This window comes from Mytilus edulis, chromosome 1 (assembly GCF_963676685.1).
Source record: "Mytilus edulis chromosome 1, xbMytEdul2.2, whole genome shotgun sequence".
Classification (NCBI taxonomy): domain Eukaryota; kingdom Metazoa; phylum Mollusca; class Bivalvia; order Mytilida; family Mytilidae; genus Mytilus; species Mytilus edulis.
This window is the reverse complement of record NC_092344.1, coordinates 85,580,841-85,593,856: the sequence shown is the minus strand read 5'-3', so window position 1 is coordinate 85,593,856 and position 13,016 is coordinate 85,580,841. Positions and strand designations below refer to the sequence as shown.

At 31.5% G+C, this 13,016-nt stretch overlaps 1 protein-coding gene across 1 annotated transcript; it reads left to right on the top strand.

The window, feature by feature from the left end:
• Nucleotides 1–221: 221 nt before the first annotated feature.
• On the top strand, nt 222–12,176 carry LOC139493102 (small integral membrane protein 29-like). The gene is made up of 5 exons (XM_071281260.1): nt 222–306; nt 7,637–7,926; nt 8,691–8,716; nt 9,880–10,003; nt 10,306–12,176. The coding sequence occupies exons 2-5, from the start codon at nt 7,759–7,761 to the stop codon at nt 10,357–10,359; spliced, it is 372 nt and encodes a 123-aa protein (XP_071137361.1). The 5' UTR covers nt 222–306; nt 7,637–7,758; the 3' UTR covers nt 10,360–12,176.
• Nucleotides 12,177–13,016: the final 840 nt, after the last annotated feature.

The following is a 13,016-nucleotide window of genomic DNA, read 5'->3' as shown; positions in this document are numbered from 1 at the left end:
CGTGGGCCATTTTCGCGGTCCACTGAACATAGAAAATGATAGTGCGGATGGAGCATCTGTGTACTATCGACACATTCTTGTTTGCTTTCGATTTTTGAGTTCCGAGGAAAATTCAAAACGGATAGTCTCTTAAATATCAAATGGCAAAAGCAAATTTTGATAAAACACTACAAAGTTGAAACGAATGGACAACAGCTAGTAAATTCCGGAATAAACGTTTTGTCCGCTTTGTAATCCGTTTACTATATACTCGACAACTTCCGGTAAATTAGGAAAAGTCAATTTTGCATTTTAAAAGTCAACAATGTAAGAAATCACAGTGTTCTTACTTGGTATTTAAAAATGCAAGTTGCTAGAAGAAGAAACGAATTTTAACTCATTTAAAAAAAAACTATTAGCCTTGAATGAAAATATAACGTTACCTACGCACTATACAAAATGATATACACTTGTTAAACAGGTTGGGAACAAACCCCCTGTATGGTGATTATACCTGTAAAAGGGATAATCCTTCTATAGAGGGGTATTTTTGTTTAGACTGGATTCAAATCAAAATAGGGCAGAATGGCATTCTCTACTTATTATGGCAGTAACCTGGAACAGTTGATGCACCAATTTATGTACTTAATTTCATATGCACATGCCCAGTTTGCTGCTTATCTGACCAAATATAAAAGGCAGTGTCTGCACGTCAGGGCTCACGCTACCAGGCGACTTGGGCGAAGAAGTCGCCTTCCCGACCGTCACTTCGCTTTCCCCGACCCCCAAAAGCGAAAACAAGTCGCCCTGTTCTTGACGATAGTCGCTTTCAGTCGCTTCCGTCATCGGACATTTTCAATTTTTACCAAGTTGATGAAACATCATTTTTTTTATTGATAATTAAAGAAATTCAGACATAAACGACTCATTATCTTTAGAAAAGAGGTTGAAGCATTGTCTTCGTAGTGTGTAGCAGGTTATTTGATAAAAATACAACTTTTTATCACTTCGTGCATTTCTGCAAGTTCCGGAGCTTGTTACTCGAAAACGTACATCAACCTCAAATTCGGCGGCAACATAAGTTTATTACTTCATTTAAACGTGATAAAAGTTGCCTCCAGTAAATTTTTAATCCATTTATTGCATTAAAAACGTCATGTTCCTTTCCAAATAACTTGTCAAACATCGTTTATTTTTGTAAATTTTCTTGCATTTGTCCGCCATTGACCAATTTCTAAACTCTGGATCTGAACCGGACCAGCTATGACCGAAATCCGTACTTTTACAATAATTACTACGGACGCACGGATGGAACAGCTGACAGAAGAATATTGATCCCAAAGGGAAAAATTACGCATTCCACACGCATTAAGAGACTTTTGGTAACATCTAATTGATTGGTGTATATAATTCCCTATATTTTTTATGGATTGTTTCAAACTATTGATTAAAGTTGCTTAACTCTGAGACTATTATACTAATATCAATATATTCTGGCCCAGCTTAATAACTTTTATATTTTTTTTATGAGAAACACTGAATGTCATACACAAGATAATTTTTAATTAAATTGTAATTGATATATTATAATTTCTTTACATTTTTTAAAATAATTTTGTTTTTTTTAGTGCTAGATATTTAGTTGGTAGTTTCTCACAAGAACCTTAGTAAAACTTAAACAACTTTTAATTTCAAATGTTACTTTAATTGTAATTTTTTTACTCAGATATGAATTGAACAATATAAAAAGAACATTATTTACATATGGCCCTTTATACTATTGTAAAATCCATACATTGTATCGCACCTCACGAATGAGCACTTCTCTTTCAAATTTCACCACTTCTCCCTATTAGTTTCAAAAAGAAAAGTCACTTCTCCCTATAATTCTGAAGTAGTGTGAGCCCTGCACGTACCAGCATACGGGTACGAATAGTCAAATTGGCATTCGTAGGCTAAGCGTACCCACATCCAGTATCTGGTTTTATATTTTAGCATATGTTTAGATGCCTTTGGATCGGGAATAAACTGGATATATATACCGAAATTATCAATAATATGGGGATTTCATGTATAACGCGTAAAGAGTATGAAAATAATATTTTCAAAATGTTTTTAAATTTTAGATAATGATACATAAAAAAACTTTGCAAGTTAAATTAAATTCATTATAACTTGTATATTTTACGACTTATTCCCTATCCGATGGCACTCTATTATAAAACCGGATGTGGGTACACGTAGCCTACGAATGGCAATTTGACTATTCGTACCCACATGCGGGTACGCGCAGACACTACCAATATATAATCTATTGTTCACTATGATTGAAAGCTGTGATGATCAGGTAAATTCTACTCACTTATGCCCCACTGAAAAGAATTTCTATTGTTAGACATGTTAGATTTCACATGATATTTAAAGGTCAACTATTCCTTTTGTTGTTGATCAGGAGTCGGTTTCACAAAAATACTTGCGACTAAGATTGGTCGTAAGTCATGTAAGTATACTGAATTGTTCATGACTTACGATGGATCTCAATCACAAGTTTTGTTGTGAAACCGACTCCAGGTGTTCAGATAGGTATACAATAGATTGCAAGTTTTGTCACTTTAGCAGAAAACTGGTTTCCCCTTTTTTAGTAAAGAGCATATTTTGATGCATATAATGCTAGAGATTATAGCCAATATAACTAGAAAAATGTCATTCTGCCTTTATTTGTTTTAAATCCAGTGCAAACAAAAATACCCCTCCATAGAGGGATTATTTTATCCCTCTATACAGGTATAATCACCATACAGGGGGTTTGTTCCCAACCTGTTAAAAAAACCACTGTCATTTGACTGTTAGTGTTACTTTATGCCTTTATACCTTTATCTTTGGGTTGTTACATAAGCCAAAGGCTTCTACTGACCCCTTATCTTGGATTGTCGTAATGTGATTTCTCATCTCATAATAATCATGATAATATATTTATGTACATGTACATGTATATAATAATAAATTAAACTTATCAAAAATACTTATTTAGGTGTTTGTAGTCTGAGATTACTCTGACGTCCCAACGGCTGTTTAGCCAGACAAGCTCAGGGCAGTGGGACAGCCCCAGCTTGTATGACAAAACAGCCGTTGGACGTCAGAGTAATCTTGGACTAAGGTGTGCGCATATGAATTTATATGGGTTACAATTTTCGCCATTTAATGCATACTTAAAACTATCTATAATACTAAAATAACGAGGTCCAATTTGTCAGCCGTCATCACGTAAAAACAACGAATCAAAGAATTCAACTTTATATATAACTAATATAGTACAAAGGTGTAGATTAAAAATTACACCACTCCAGGCCCTTTTGCTTTCCACGTTATTAATATTGCCAATGATTAAGAAGTTCCGGGTCGAGTCCGATACCGATACCAATAGTATATTCACCTGTTACCTATTACCTTATCTGTACGTTCCGCATCTGATAGGCGCACCACCAAACAGTGTATTCAGGATTAATATGCTATATACACAGGTCATAATCACAGGGTTGACACTACTAAATTGTCAAATTGTTACCTATTGTAGTATTTTAATCATTAAGACTTTCTAAGATAACAATACGAATACTAAAAATCTGTGACTAAAAATAAGGCGTATAGCATGTATAGGTACAGTTTTCAATTTGTTAGTCATGTTAGTGGGCAGGACGTAAAACAGCAAATCAAAGAATTCAACTTTATTTATAACTAATATAGGACAATGCTGTTGATTAAAAAACACTCCATTCCAGGACCTTTTGTTTTCTAAATAATTAATTACCAATAATTGATAAGTTCCAGTTCGACGGGTGCAAACAGAAAGATTTGATAGCAGAGAAAACTGAGTATCTTATAATCTGCATGACTTTATCAGATGACAATACTAATACTAAAATAAGGCTTGCGCATAGTTATATACTTTAATTCAGTCACAGACCCGAGATATCACGAGTGTGTTCTAGTTCAAGTTAAATCTGACAAGTTATATATTCCACTAATCCATGGCTAAAAATATAACATAGGGGGGAAATGTAGATTTTGGCTTATAACTCTGAAACCAAAGCATTTAGAGCAAATCTGTGAAGGGATTGAATTGTTTATCAAGTTAACATATATCTGCCGTGAAATTTTCTGATGAATTCAACAATTGGTTGTTGGGTTGCTGCCCCCAATTGGTAATTTTTATAGAAATTTTGCCGTTTTTGGTTATCTTTTTTTTTTTTTTTTTTAAGACATATAAACGTTTCATTCCTAAATATTTCCTGTGTACCTTAGTCGTCCAGGATCAGGCTAAGGGTCCCTGTTTACAAAGTGAAACCTTCTTTCCAGGGGAAATAGAAGGCAATAAAAAAATAGTCCACTTTTTACCTTGGATTTACAATTAGTGTAATAAATATATCCATATAATGTTAGAAGCATCTAACAGTTCTATAATTTAATACAAAATAGTAAGTAAATAAGTATAAGATACCCACATAAGAGATGTGCATTTACTACAATAAACATGATAGACTAACACTTTTTATGCCCCACCTACGATAGTAGATGGGCATTATGTTTTCTGGTCTGTGCGTCCGTCCGTCTGTCCATTCGTTCGTCCGTCCGTCTGTCCCGCTTCAGGTTAAAGTTTTTGGTCAAGGTAGTTTTTGATGAAGTTTAAGTCCAATCGACTTCAAACTTAGTACACATGTCTCCTATGATGTGATCTTTCTAATTTTAATGCCAAATTAGAGTTTTTACCCTAATTTCACGGTCCACTGAACATGGAAAATGATAGTGCGAGTGGGGCATTCGTGTACTGAGGACACATTCTTGTTTATCACTTTTTTTATGTTTATATAAATTGATTCAATCGATATTCTAATACTATAAACCATAAAAAAAATGTACTTTGACTCAAGCTATATTAAATGTCTATTTTTTTTTTATTACATACTCCAATATTGTCTTATCAATGATATCAGTGCCTTTCAAAAGAACAACAAATTTATTATTAATACTCAAGTTTTGTTTCCAGATTTTATTAATATCTTGAGGTGTTTTAGGCGTTTTGTTAAATTTTATTGAATTCCTAATTTTCCATAGTGTCCATTTAAAATATATGATAATTATGTTTAAAAAATTATCATATTTTAGTTCTCCCGTGTTTGTTCCCAATAAATTGTCCTTTTCACCAAAAGGATTGTTTATTCCTATGTTTGATATGATAAGTACATGTATTTCTTGGAGGGTTTTTAAAATTAACTGTGATGTACTACAACTGAAAAATAAGTGTTGCAGAGTTTCTATATTTCTGTCATTATGACAAATGTGGCATTTTCCATTTGATATCTTCATTTTTTTTAATCTTTCTTCAGTATATAAAATATTGTGCAAGGATCTCCATTGGAATTCTTTTACTTTATTTTCAATTTTCAAATATTTTAATCCCGACCACATATTTTCCCAAAGTATATTTGTTCCTAATATTTCCTCCCACTTAATTTGACATTTTGGAGATACATCTTTATTTAAAACCGTACAAATAAAATTGAGTTTTAACTTTGATGGTTTGACTTTTTGGTTGTTTAAGTTTATGATCTCAAGGTCATTTGATATTTTTAATTTACTTTCATAAAGCAAATTCTGGTTTCCGCAAAATTTCAAAATTTGCACGAAATCTTTAGGAATTGCCTGTTTTATTTTTGAAAATTTGGAAATACAATTTCGCCAATCAATCAGCTTCCTATAAATTTCATTACAGCTTGTGAAATCTGTATTTTCTAAATTCCAAATGTCCTGGATAGTTGTGATATCGCTTTTAAAAAAAGATTATTATCTTGAATACTATAATAGATAGAGATAAACTGTAAACAGCAATAATATTCAGCAAAGTAAGATCTACAAATAAGTCGTGATGAGCAAAATGGTCAATTGATCCCGTAGAAAGCTATTGCCCTTTATAGTCAATTTTTAACATTTTTCATTAAATTGGTAAATTTTTAGCTCACCTGGCCCGAAGGGCCAAGTGAGCTTTTCTCATCACTTGGCGTCCGGCGTCCGGCGTCGTCCGGCGTCGTCCGTCGTCCGTCGTCGTTAACTTTTACAAAAATCTTCTCCTCTGAAACTACTGGGCCAAATTTAACCAAACTTGGCCACAATCATCATTGGGGTATCTATTTTAAAAAATGTGTTCGGTTACCCGGCCAACCAACCAAGATGGCCACCATGGCTAAAAATAGAACATAGGGGTCAAATGCAGTTTTTGGCTTATAACTCTGAAACCGAAGCATTTAGAGCAAATCTGACATGGGGTTAAATTGTTTATTAAGTCAAGATCTATCTGCTCTAAAATTTTCAGACGAATCGGACAACCGGTTGTTGGGTTGCTGCCCCTGAATTGGCAATTTTAAGGAAATTTTGCCGTTATATGGTTATTATCTTGAATATTATTATAGATAGAGATAAACTGTAAACAGCAATAATGTTCAGCAAAGTAAGATCTACAAATAAGTCAACATGACCGAAATGGTCAGTTGACCCATATAGGAGTTATTGCCCTTTATAGTCAATTTTTAACCATTTTTCGTAAATCTTAGTAATCTTTTACAAAAATTGTCTCCTCTGAAACTACTGGGCCAACTTAATCCAAACTTATCCACAATCATCTTTTGGGTATCTATTTCAAAAAATGTGTCCGATGACCCGGCCATCCAACCAAGATGGCCGCAATGGCTAAAAATAGAAGATAGGGGTAAAATGCAGTTTTTGGCTTATAACTCAAAAACCAAAGCCTTTAGAGCAAATCTGACAGGGGGATAAATTGTTTATAAGGTCAAGATCTATCTGCCCTGAAATTTTCAGATAAATCGGACAACCCGTTGTTGGGTTCCTGCCCCTGAATTGGTAATTTTAAGGAAATTTTACTGTTTTTGGTTATTATCTTGAAAATTATTATAGATAGAAATAAACTGTAAACAGCAATAATGTTCAGCAAAGTAAGATTTACAAATAAGTCAACATGACCGAAATGGTCAATTGACCCCCTAAGGAGTTATTGTCCTTTATAGTCAATTTTCAACAATTTTTATAAAATTTGTAAATTTTTACTAACATTTTCCACTGAAACTACTGGGCCAACTTCATTATAGATAGAGATAATTGTAAGCTGCAAGGATGTTCAGTAAAGTAAGATGTACAAACACATCACCATCACCAAAATACAATTTTGTCATGAATCCATCTGCTTCCTTTGTTTAATAGTCACATAGACCAAGGTGAGCGACACAGGCTCTTTAGAGCCTCTAGTTAAAAAAAATTACAAAATATTTTCCTCTGTAACTACAGTGCCAAGTTTATTATAGATAGAGAAAATTGTAAGTAGCAAGAGTGTTCAGTAAAGTAAGATCTACGAACACATCACCATCACCAAAACACAATTTTGTCATGAACCCATCTGTGTCCTTTGTTTAATATGCACATAGACCAAGGTGAGCCACACAGGCTTTTAAGAGCCTCTAGTTAAACTTCTTTTCTATATGTAACTCATGAGTATACTTTACATAGGGAAAGTAAGGTTTCCCTCACACTTAAATCAACTGCCATGCCAATTTCTAGTAAAAAAACTATACATGTTTAAATGTTTTTACAGGTAAATGACAAAGCAAATTCAACTGTCTGCATGGTTGATATGCACGTATAATTAGAAAAGAAGGATGAGAATTTAGAAATTATAACTGACCAGATTTAATTGGTCAGTAAATAACATTGAAGATGAGTAGTACTAGTTCTAACAATGTGCCATATCATATAGTGACAGAAAATATAACGGAACACACCACAGTATTTACAGAGCCTCATTCCACATCATCTAGTCATGTCTTAGCTTATATTCTAGTTCCTGTAGGATCTGTGATCCTTGTTGCACTGTTAGCTCTCATTGTAAGTACAAGTCATTGTTATATACACCACTTTCACAAGTCATACAAAAACAAAAGGATGCTTTGGCAAAAAAATAAACAACAACAACATGGCAAAGTAATGAATTGACAAACAACAATAACAAAACATTACACAGATAACTAAAAAATTGAGGGACATGAATTTTTTGTTATAACTTACTTGAAGCAGTAAAATTTAAAGAATTGGTTTTTATGTTAGAATTTACATGAAGCACTAAAAATTTAAGAATTGGTGTTTGATTTGTTGCATTTGAATTTTTTTAAGTATAATTCTACAGTCTTATTTCAAAATAAATGTATTCTCTTTGGAATTACAACTATTTTAACAAACAATTACAAATGATAAAATTGAGAATGGAAATGGGGAATGTGTCAAAGAGACAACAACCCGACCAAATAAAAAACAACAGCAGAGGGTCACCAACAGGTCTTCAATGTAGCGAGAAATTCTTGCACCTGGAGGCGTCCTTCAGCTGGCCCCTAAACAAATATATACTAGTACAGTGGTAATGAATGCCATACTAATTTCCAAATTGTACACAAGAAACTAAAATTAAAATAATACAAGACTAACAAAGGCCAGAGGCTCCTGACTTGGGACAGGCGCAAAAATGCGGCGGGGTTAAACATGTTTGTGAGATCTCAACCCTCCCCCTATACCTCTAACCAATGTAGAAAAGTAAAAGCATGAGACAACTTTGCTTAATTAAAAAAATGAACAAATTGATTTTTTATATATTTCAGGCAGTTATAATTTTCAGGAAAAACAGGTATGTATATGATATATATATGTAATCATATGAAGTCACAAAAACTTTTAAGAAAAAGAAACTATTTAGTCTACAAGAAACTCTTGTATTTTATGTACTGTTCTGCATGCAGTATGAACATGACACAGGGACTAAAATGGCTGAAGTTTTTCATAAAATGAAGTCGCACTCTTCTTTGATTTTTTTTTTTTAATTATGAATGCATTTTGTGTCCAAGATTCAAACTTAAAAGATAATCTGATCATCTTTAGTAAATATTACAATTAGAAAGAATGTATACTAGTACTACAAACATACTTAGTAATATGCTTTATGAAATGATGACTCAACACTCAACAGTATTGAAAATACCTGCATTTTAAAAGGTTGCTTTGATTTTAAAATGATATTTAGGGTTGTCAAAGTCAGTTATTTTTCTATCATATCTATAGCAAACTGTATTGGTAAACTGTATATAATATAAGGAGATGTGGTATGATTGGCAATGAGACAACTATCCACCAAAGTTCATAGGCATGTTTGCACCAAAGGGAGATAATTTGGATTTTTTTCAATGATATATGCATTTTAAAATTCATCTGGGACCAAATAGAATCAATTTTTTGGTTACTTTTTGTACCATATCATAAAGTAACAACTAATAGTGTAATAAATAAACTTTGTAATGACAAAGAATATGTTTAAATTTTTCTCAAATTTTTGTACCCCCGAACCTCCTTAAGACTTTTACATGAGCCTATAATTATGAGAAGCAAAAAAACACATTAGGCTTTTACACAGTTATACTACAATGTATTCATATGTACATGTATATACTGTTAATAAATTTTTTAAGATAACCTTGGATAATGCCAATAAGACAACTACAATGTATCAAAATAAACAATTTAACCACAATAGACATATTTGTCTTAAAATATAAACAGTATGTAATTGCACACATAAATACTAAAAATGATGGGAAATGGCAATCCTAGACCCCCACCTCTGGGTTAGAAGAGGAATGGTGACATTTAGATATACATTCTTGTAGTCATCATTGTCATATTTTTCTGCCAATGAAACATACATTTATACCTTATGCTTTTGAAAAAAAAATCTTCTCTGGTTTAAATTGTTTACATCAGAATTGACATTAATATTGACTTTATTGACTTTTGTAGAATGGATAAGTTGAGACACCATTTAATGCCTATGTATAGTTTTGACCCAAATGAAGATGCTGACTGGGAATCAGAACTGTTAGAAGATCAGGATAATGAACAGCGTTTAGCACTAAGGATAGAGGTAAGATCAAATCAGGAGTTTACATGATTGAAATATAGATTAATTTACTTTAAGATCTTGTCTGATTTAAGGTGGTATGAGTGCCTTTCGCCATCTTGGATAAAAGACAGAGAATCTAAGGTCCAGATTTTCAATCATGTTAGCAAAATTCAATACAGGAATGCAGATAACTAATGTGAATTTGCATTCAAAAGAACAAATTTATAAGATTATAACTTATAAGTTTTAAGTATAGATACCATCCAATATAATCCATGCAACTTAAATAGTTTATATTTTATTACATATTGTTTCAATTTCAGACTCCAAGTCCAGATGCTGCCCCAATTTATAAGTTTGGGACCAAAAGAAAGTAATGAATCATCAGTGGCTAAAGTTTTTAAAAGGTTAAAACAATTCCTGGAGATCTGAAGACACTTTTATATTTAATCAGAAGAAATGATAATTTCTGCCATTGTATAATAATCACAAGTATTTAATTGTTAAAGTTTTATTTGTTACTGTTAAGTTTCTGAAGAGAGTCACTAGTTATTTTTGATGGTTTGTTTATTAATTTTACAGTATTTTAATGATATAATATTACATATGTTTGAATCTCATTTTATTTTGCTTTTTATAACCATATTTTATTTTTTTTTCAATGTTTTGCCAATTTGATATTTATATAAAATGACAAAATACATATTTAATATTTTTACTTTTAAAATATGTTCTTTTTCTGAATTTTATTAACATGATATTTTGTTATTTTCATATTACCAAAAAAACTCACAAGTTGAATATCCTAAGGAGTGTATTGGGCATTGAAAGTATTTTTACAAATTATAATGTCTTGCACAAACTAGGTGATTTAGTGAGGTGAAGGTGAAAGGTTTTTTTTCTAATTATCCCTTATTTATGTGAAAAAGAGATGCTATATTAACTACAAAGATGAAAAAAAACTAACAATAAAGTAATAGAGTCTCGATTCTTATGTTTTCATTGCTAGTTTATATGAAAGATCAAATAATGAGTGGTGTGAGTTATAATTTTTATGTGTATTTTATCAGTGCTTTTTTAAAACCTTCAGAACAAACTAAATTATTTTCTGAAAGTTGTTACATTCATCATATTATTCTATGTCATCAAAATATGCTTAAAATACATGCCACTGGGCACTAAGATATCAGTAATCATCACATTTTTGTGTTGTATTCTTACTTTTATGGAATTTTTTAAATATATATATACAAAATAGGAATAAAAGAGGTATGATGATATATGAGTATGGTATAACACTTATTACTAGAGCCTCATCTCAATCTTTAAGTTTTCTTTTATTATTTTATTGTCCAATGTCAGAAGTTTGAAGACTTGCAGCAAACATTTGAGAAGAAATTTAAACATATTAATACTGGTATCTGTCAGACAAACTAAAGTTATTTTAAGATCGTGAGGACTTATTAGATAGATTTATATGCATTGTGAATCTGTGATTTTCAAACAAAAAGAGCAAGCTAGTAGATTAATCATACAGTATTCTTTGGTAGCTAAGATTATATGCTGGAATTGTAAATTGGTTTTATACTACACATTTAGCATAACTATTTTGATCTGAAATTGATTGTTTATGTTAGTATGTCATGTTGTTTTGTTAAGGGCTGTTTTTCAATTAATTATTTAGGGGCACTGGGACACTTTTTTTTAGACCCCCCATACCTGTTCAATGAAATATTTATTGATGAACTCGAATATACTTAGCACTCTGAACAAACCAAACACCCCTGAATTGAATGCACATTTTAAAAATATCATCTGAATATTGCTAAAATTACCACAGTAAAATATATACATCTGCATTGAAGATTTAAATGCTATTCAATGTTTTAAGATATTTCTTGAAAACTAACTTTTGTTTGTCATTTTACATTGGTGATTAAAAGTGTTACCTGATTTGTTATTAAACAAAGAAGGGGGGAGGATACATGAATTTTTCTGTAAGGATAATGGGTTTTCCCCAGATTCAATGGTTTGTTAAAAAAGTCATGAATATGTTATAAAGGAAAAAAACACTTTTATAGTTGCAAATGATAACTAGTTTGATTTTATAAGAACAGATAGGCTACAATTAGATATTGCATAAATGAAGATGAATTGTGTAGTGTTTTGAATAAAGAAAAAGATTACAAATGTTTCCTTTTGTTGCTAATTGGTTATTTATATTTGACTTTAATGTATTGGAATGTGAAAGAAAAGTTATAATTTGAAGATGATTCCCAAAGGCTTTAAGCATTACAGCAAGTTCATTTTCTATGTGTCTTGGGCTTAAGGTGGCAATCTGACAAAGTTGATGGGACAAATGGAGTTACCATCAATTGTTACACCAAACATCCTAGTATGGCACAACTCAAGATAATTGAGCACGATTGTAACATTTACAAAATAGACATTTTGGACAGTTCATGGAAACTGATCCTTATATTTTATTTTTTTAAAATAATTTAATAATTGAATTCATCATTTCTTTCCAAGGTTCCAGATAAATGTGTAGCAATGTCAGTAATTATATATTAAAAAGTCATTTATCTTGCACTAGAAAATATCTTCTATTGCTATTTAAGTGACTATAAAAAAGTATATGAATCGTTGAGTAAAGAAGAAATCAAGATTTATGCAGTTCAAAAAAGAAGAAGGACTCATTAGTTCATCTTCCGTTAAACATAATAAAAAAGAAAAATATGGTTAAAGGTTAAAGGTTAAAAAATTTGAAAGTGAAGATGCAACAACAGTTGTAATATTAAAGAAATGTTGTCATGCACATAAAATCCCCATCGATATGTAAAAGAAATATTATTTTTATGTCAACTTAATACAGATGTATCTACAAACCTCCAGTTAATTTTATAAAGTGTGATTAACCTTTCCTTTATAGTTATTCATTTTTGTAAACTATCCCATTTGAAGGAGTTAGTATAAAATAAGAATATATGACATAGAAGTTGACAACTATTGCTATAGGTAACTGTATTGCCTT

Excerpts from the sequence above, each read along its gene's own strand:
- LOC139493102 (XM_071281260.1), top strand. The coding sequence starts at position 7,759 with ATGAGTAGTACTAGTTCTAACAATGTGCCATATCATATAGTGACAGAA. Across the intron at positions 7,927-8,690 it reads TTGCACTGTTAGCTCTCATT|GCAGTTATAATTTTCAGGAA; the intron begins GTAAGTACAAGT and ends TATATATTTCAG. Across the intron at positions 10,004-10,305 it reads GTTTAGCACTAAGGATAGAG|ACTCCAAGTCCAGATGCTGC; the intron begins GTAAGATCAAAT and ends TTTCAATTTCAG.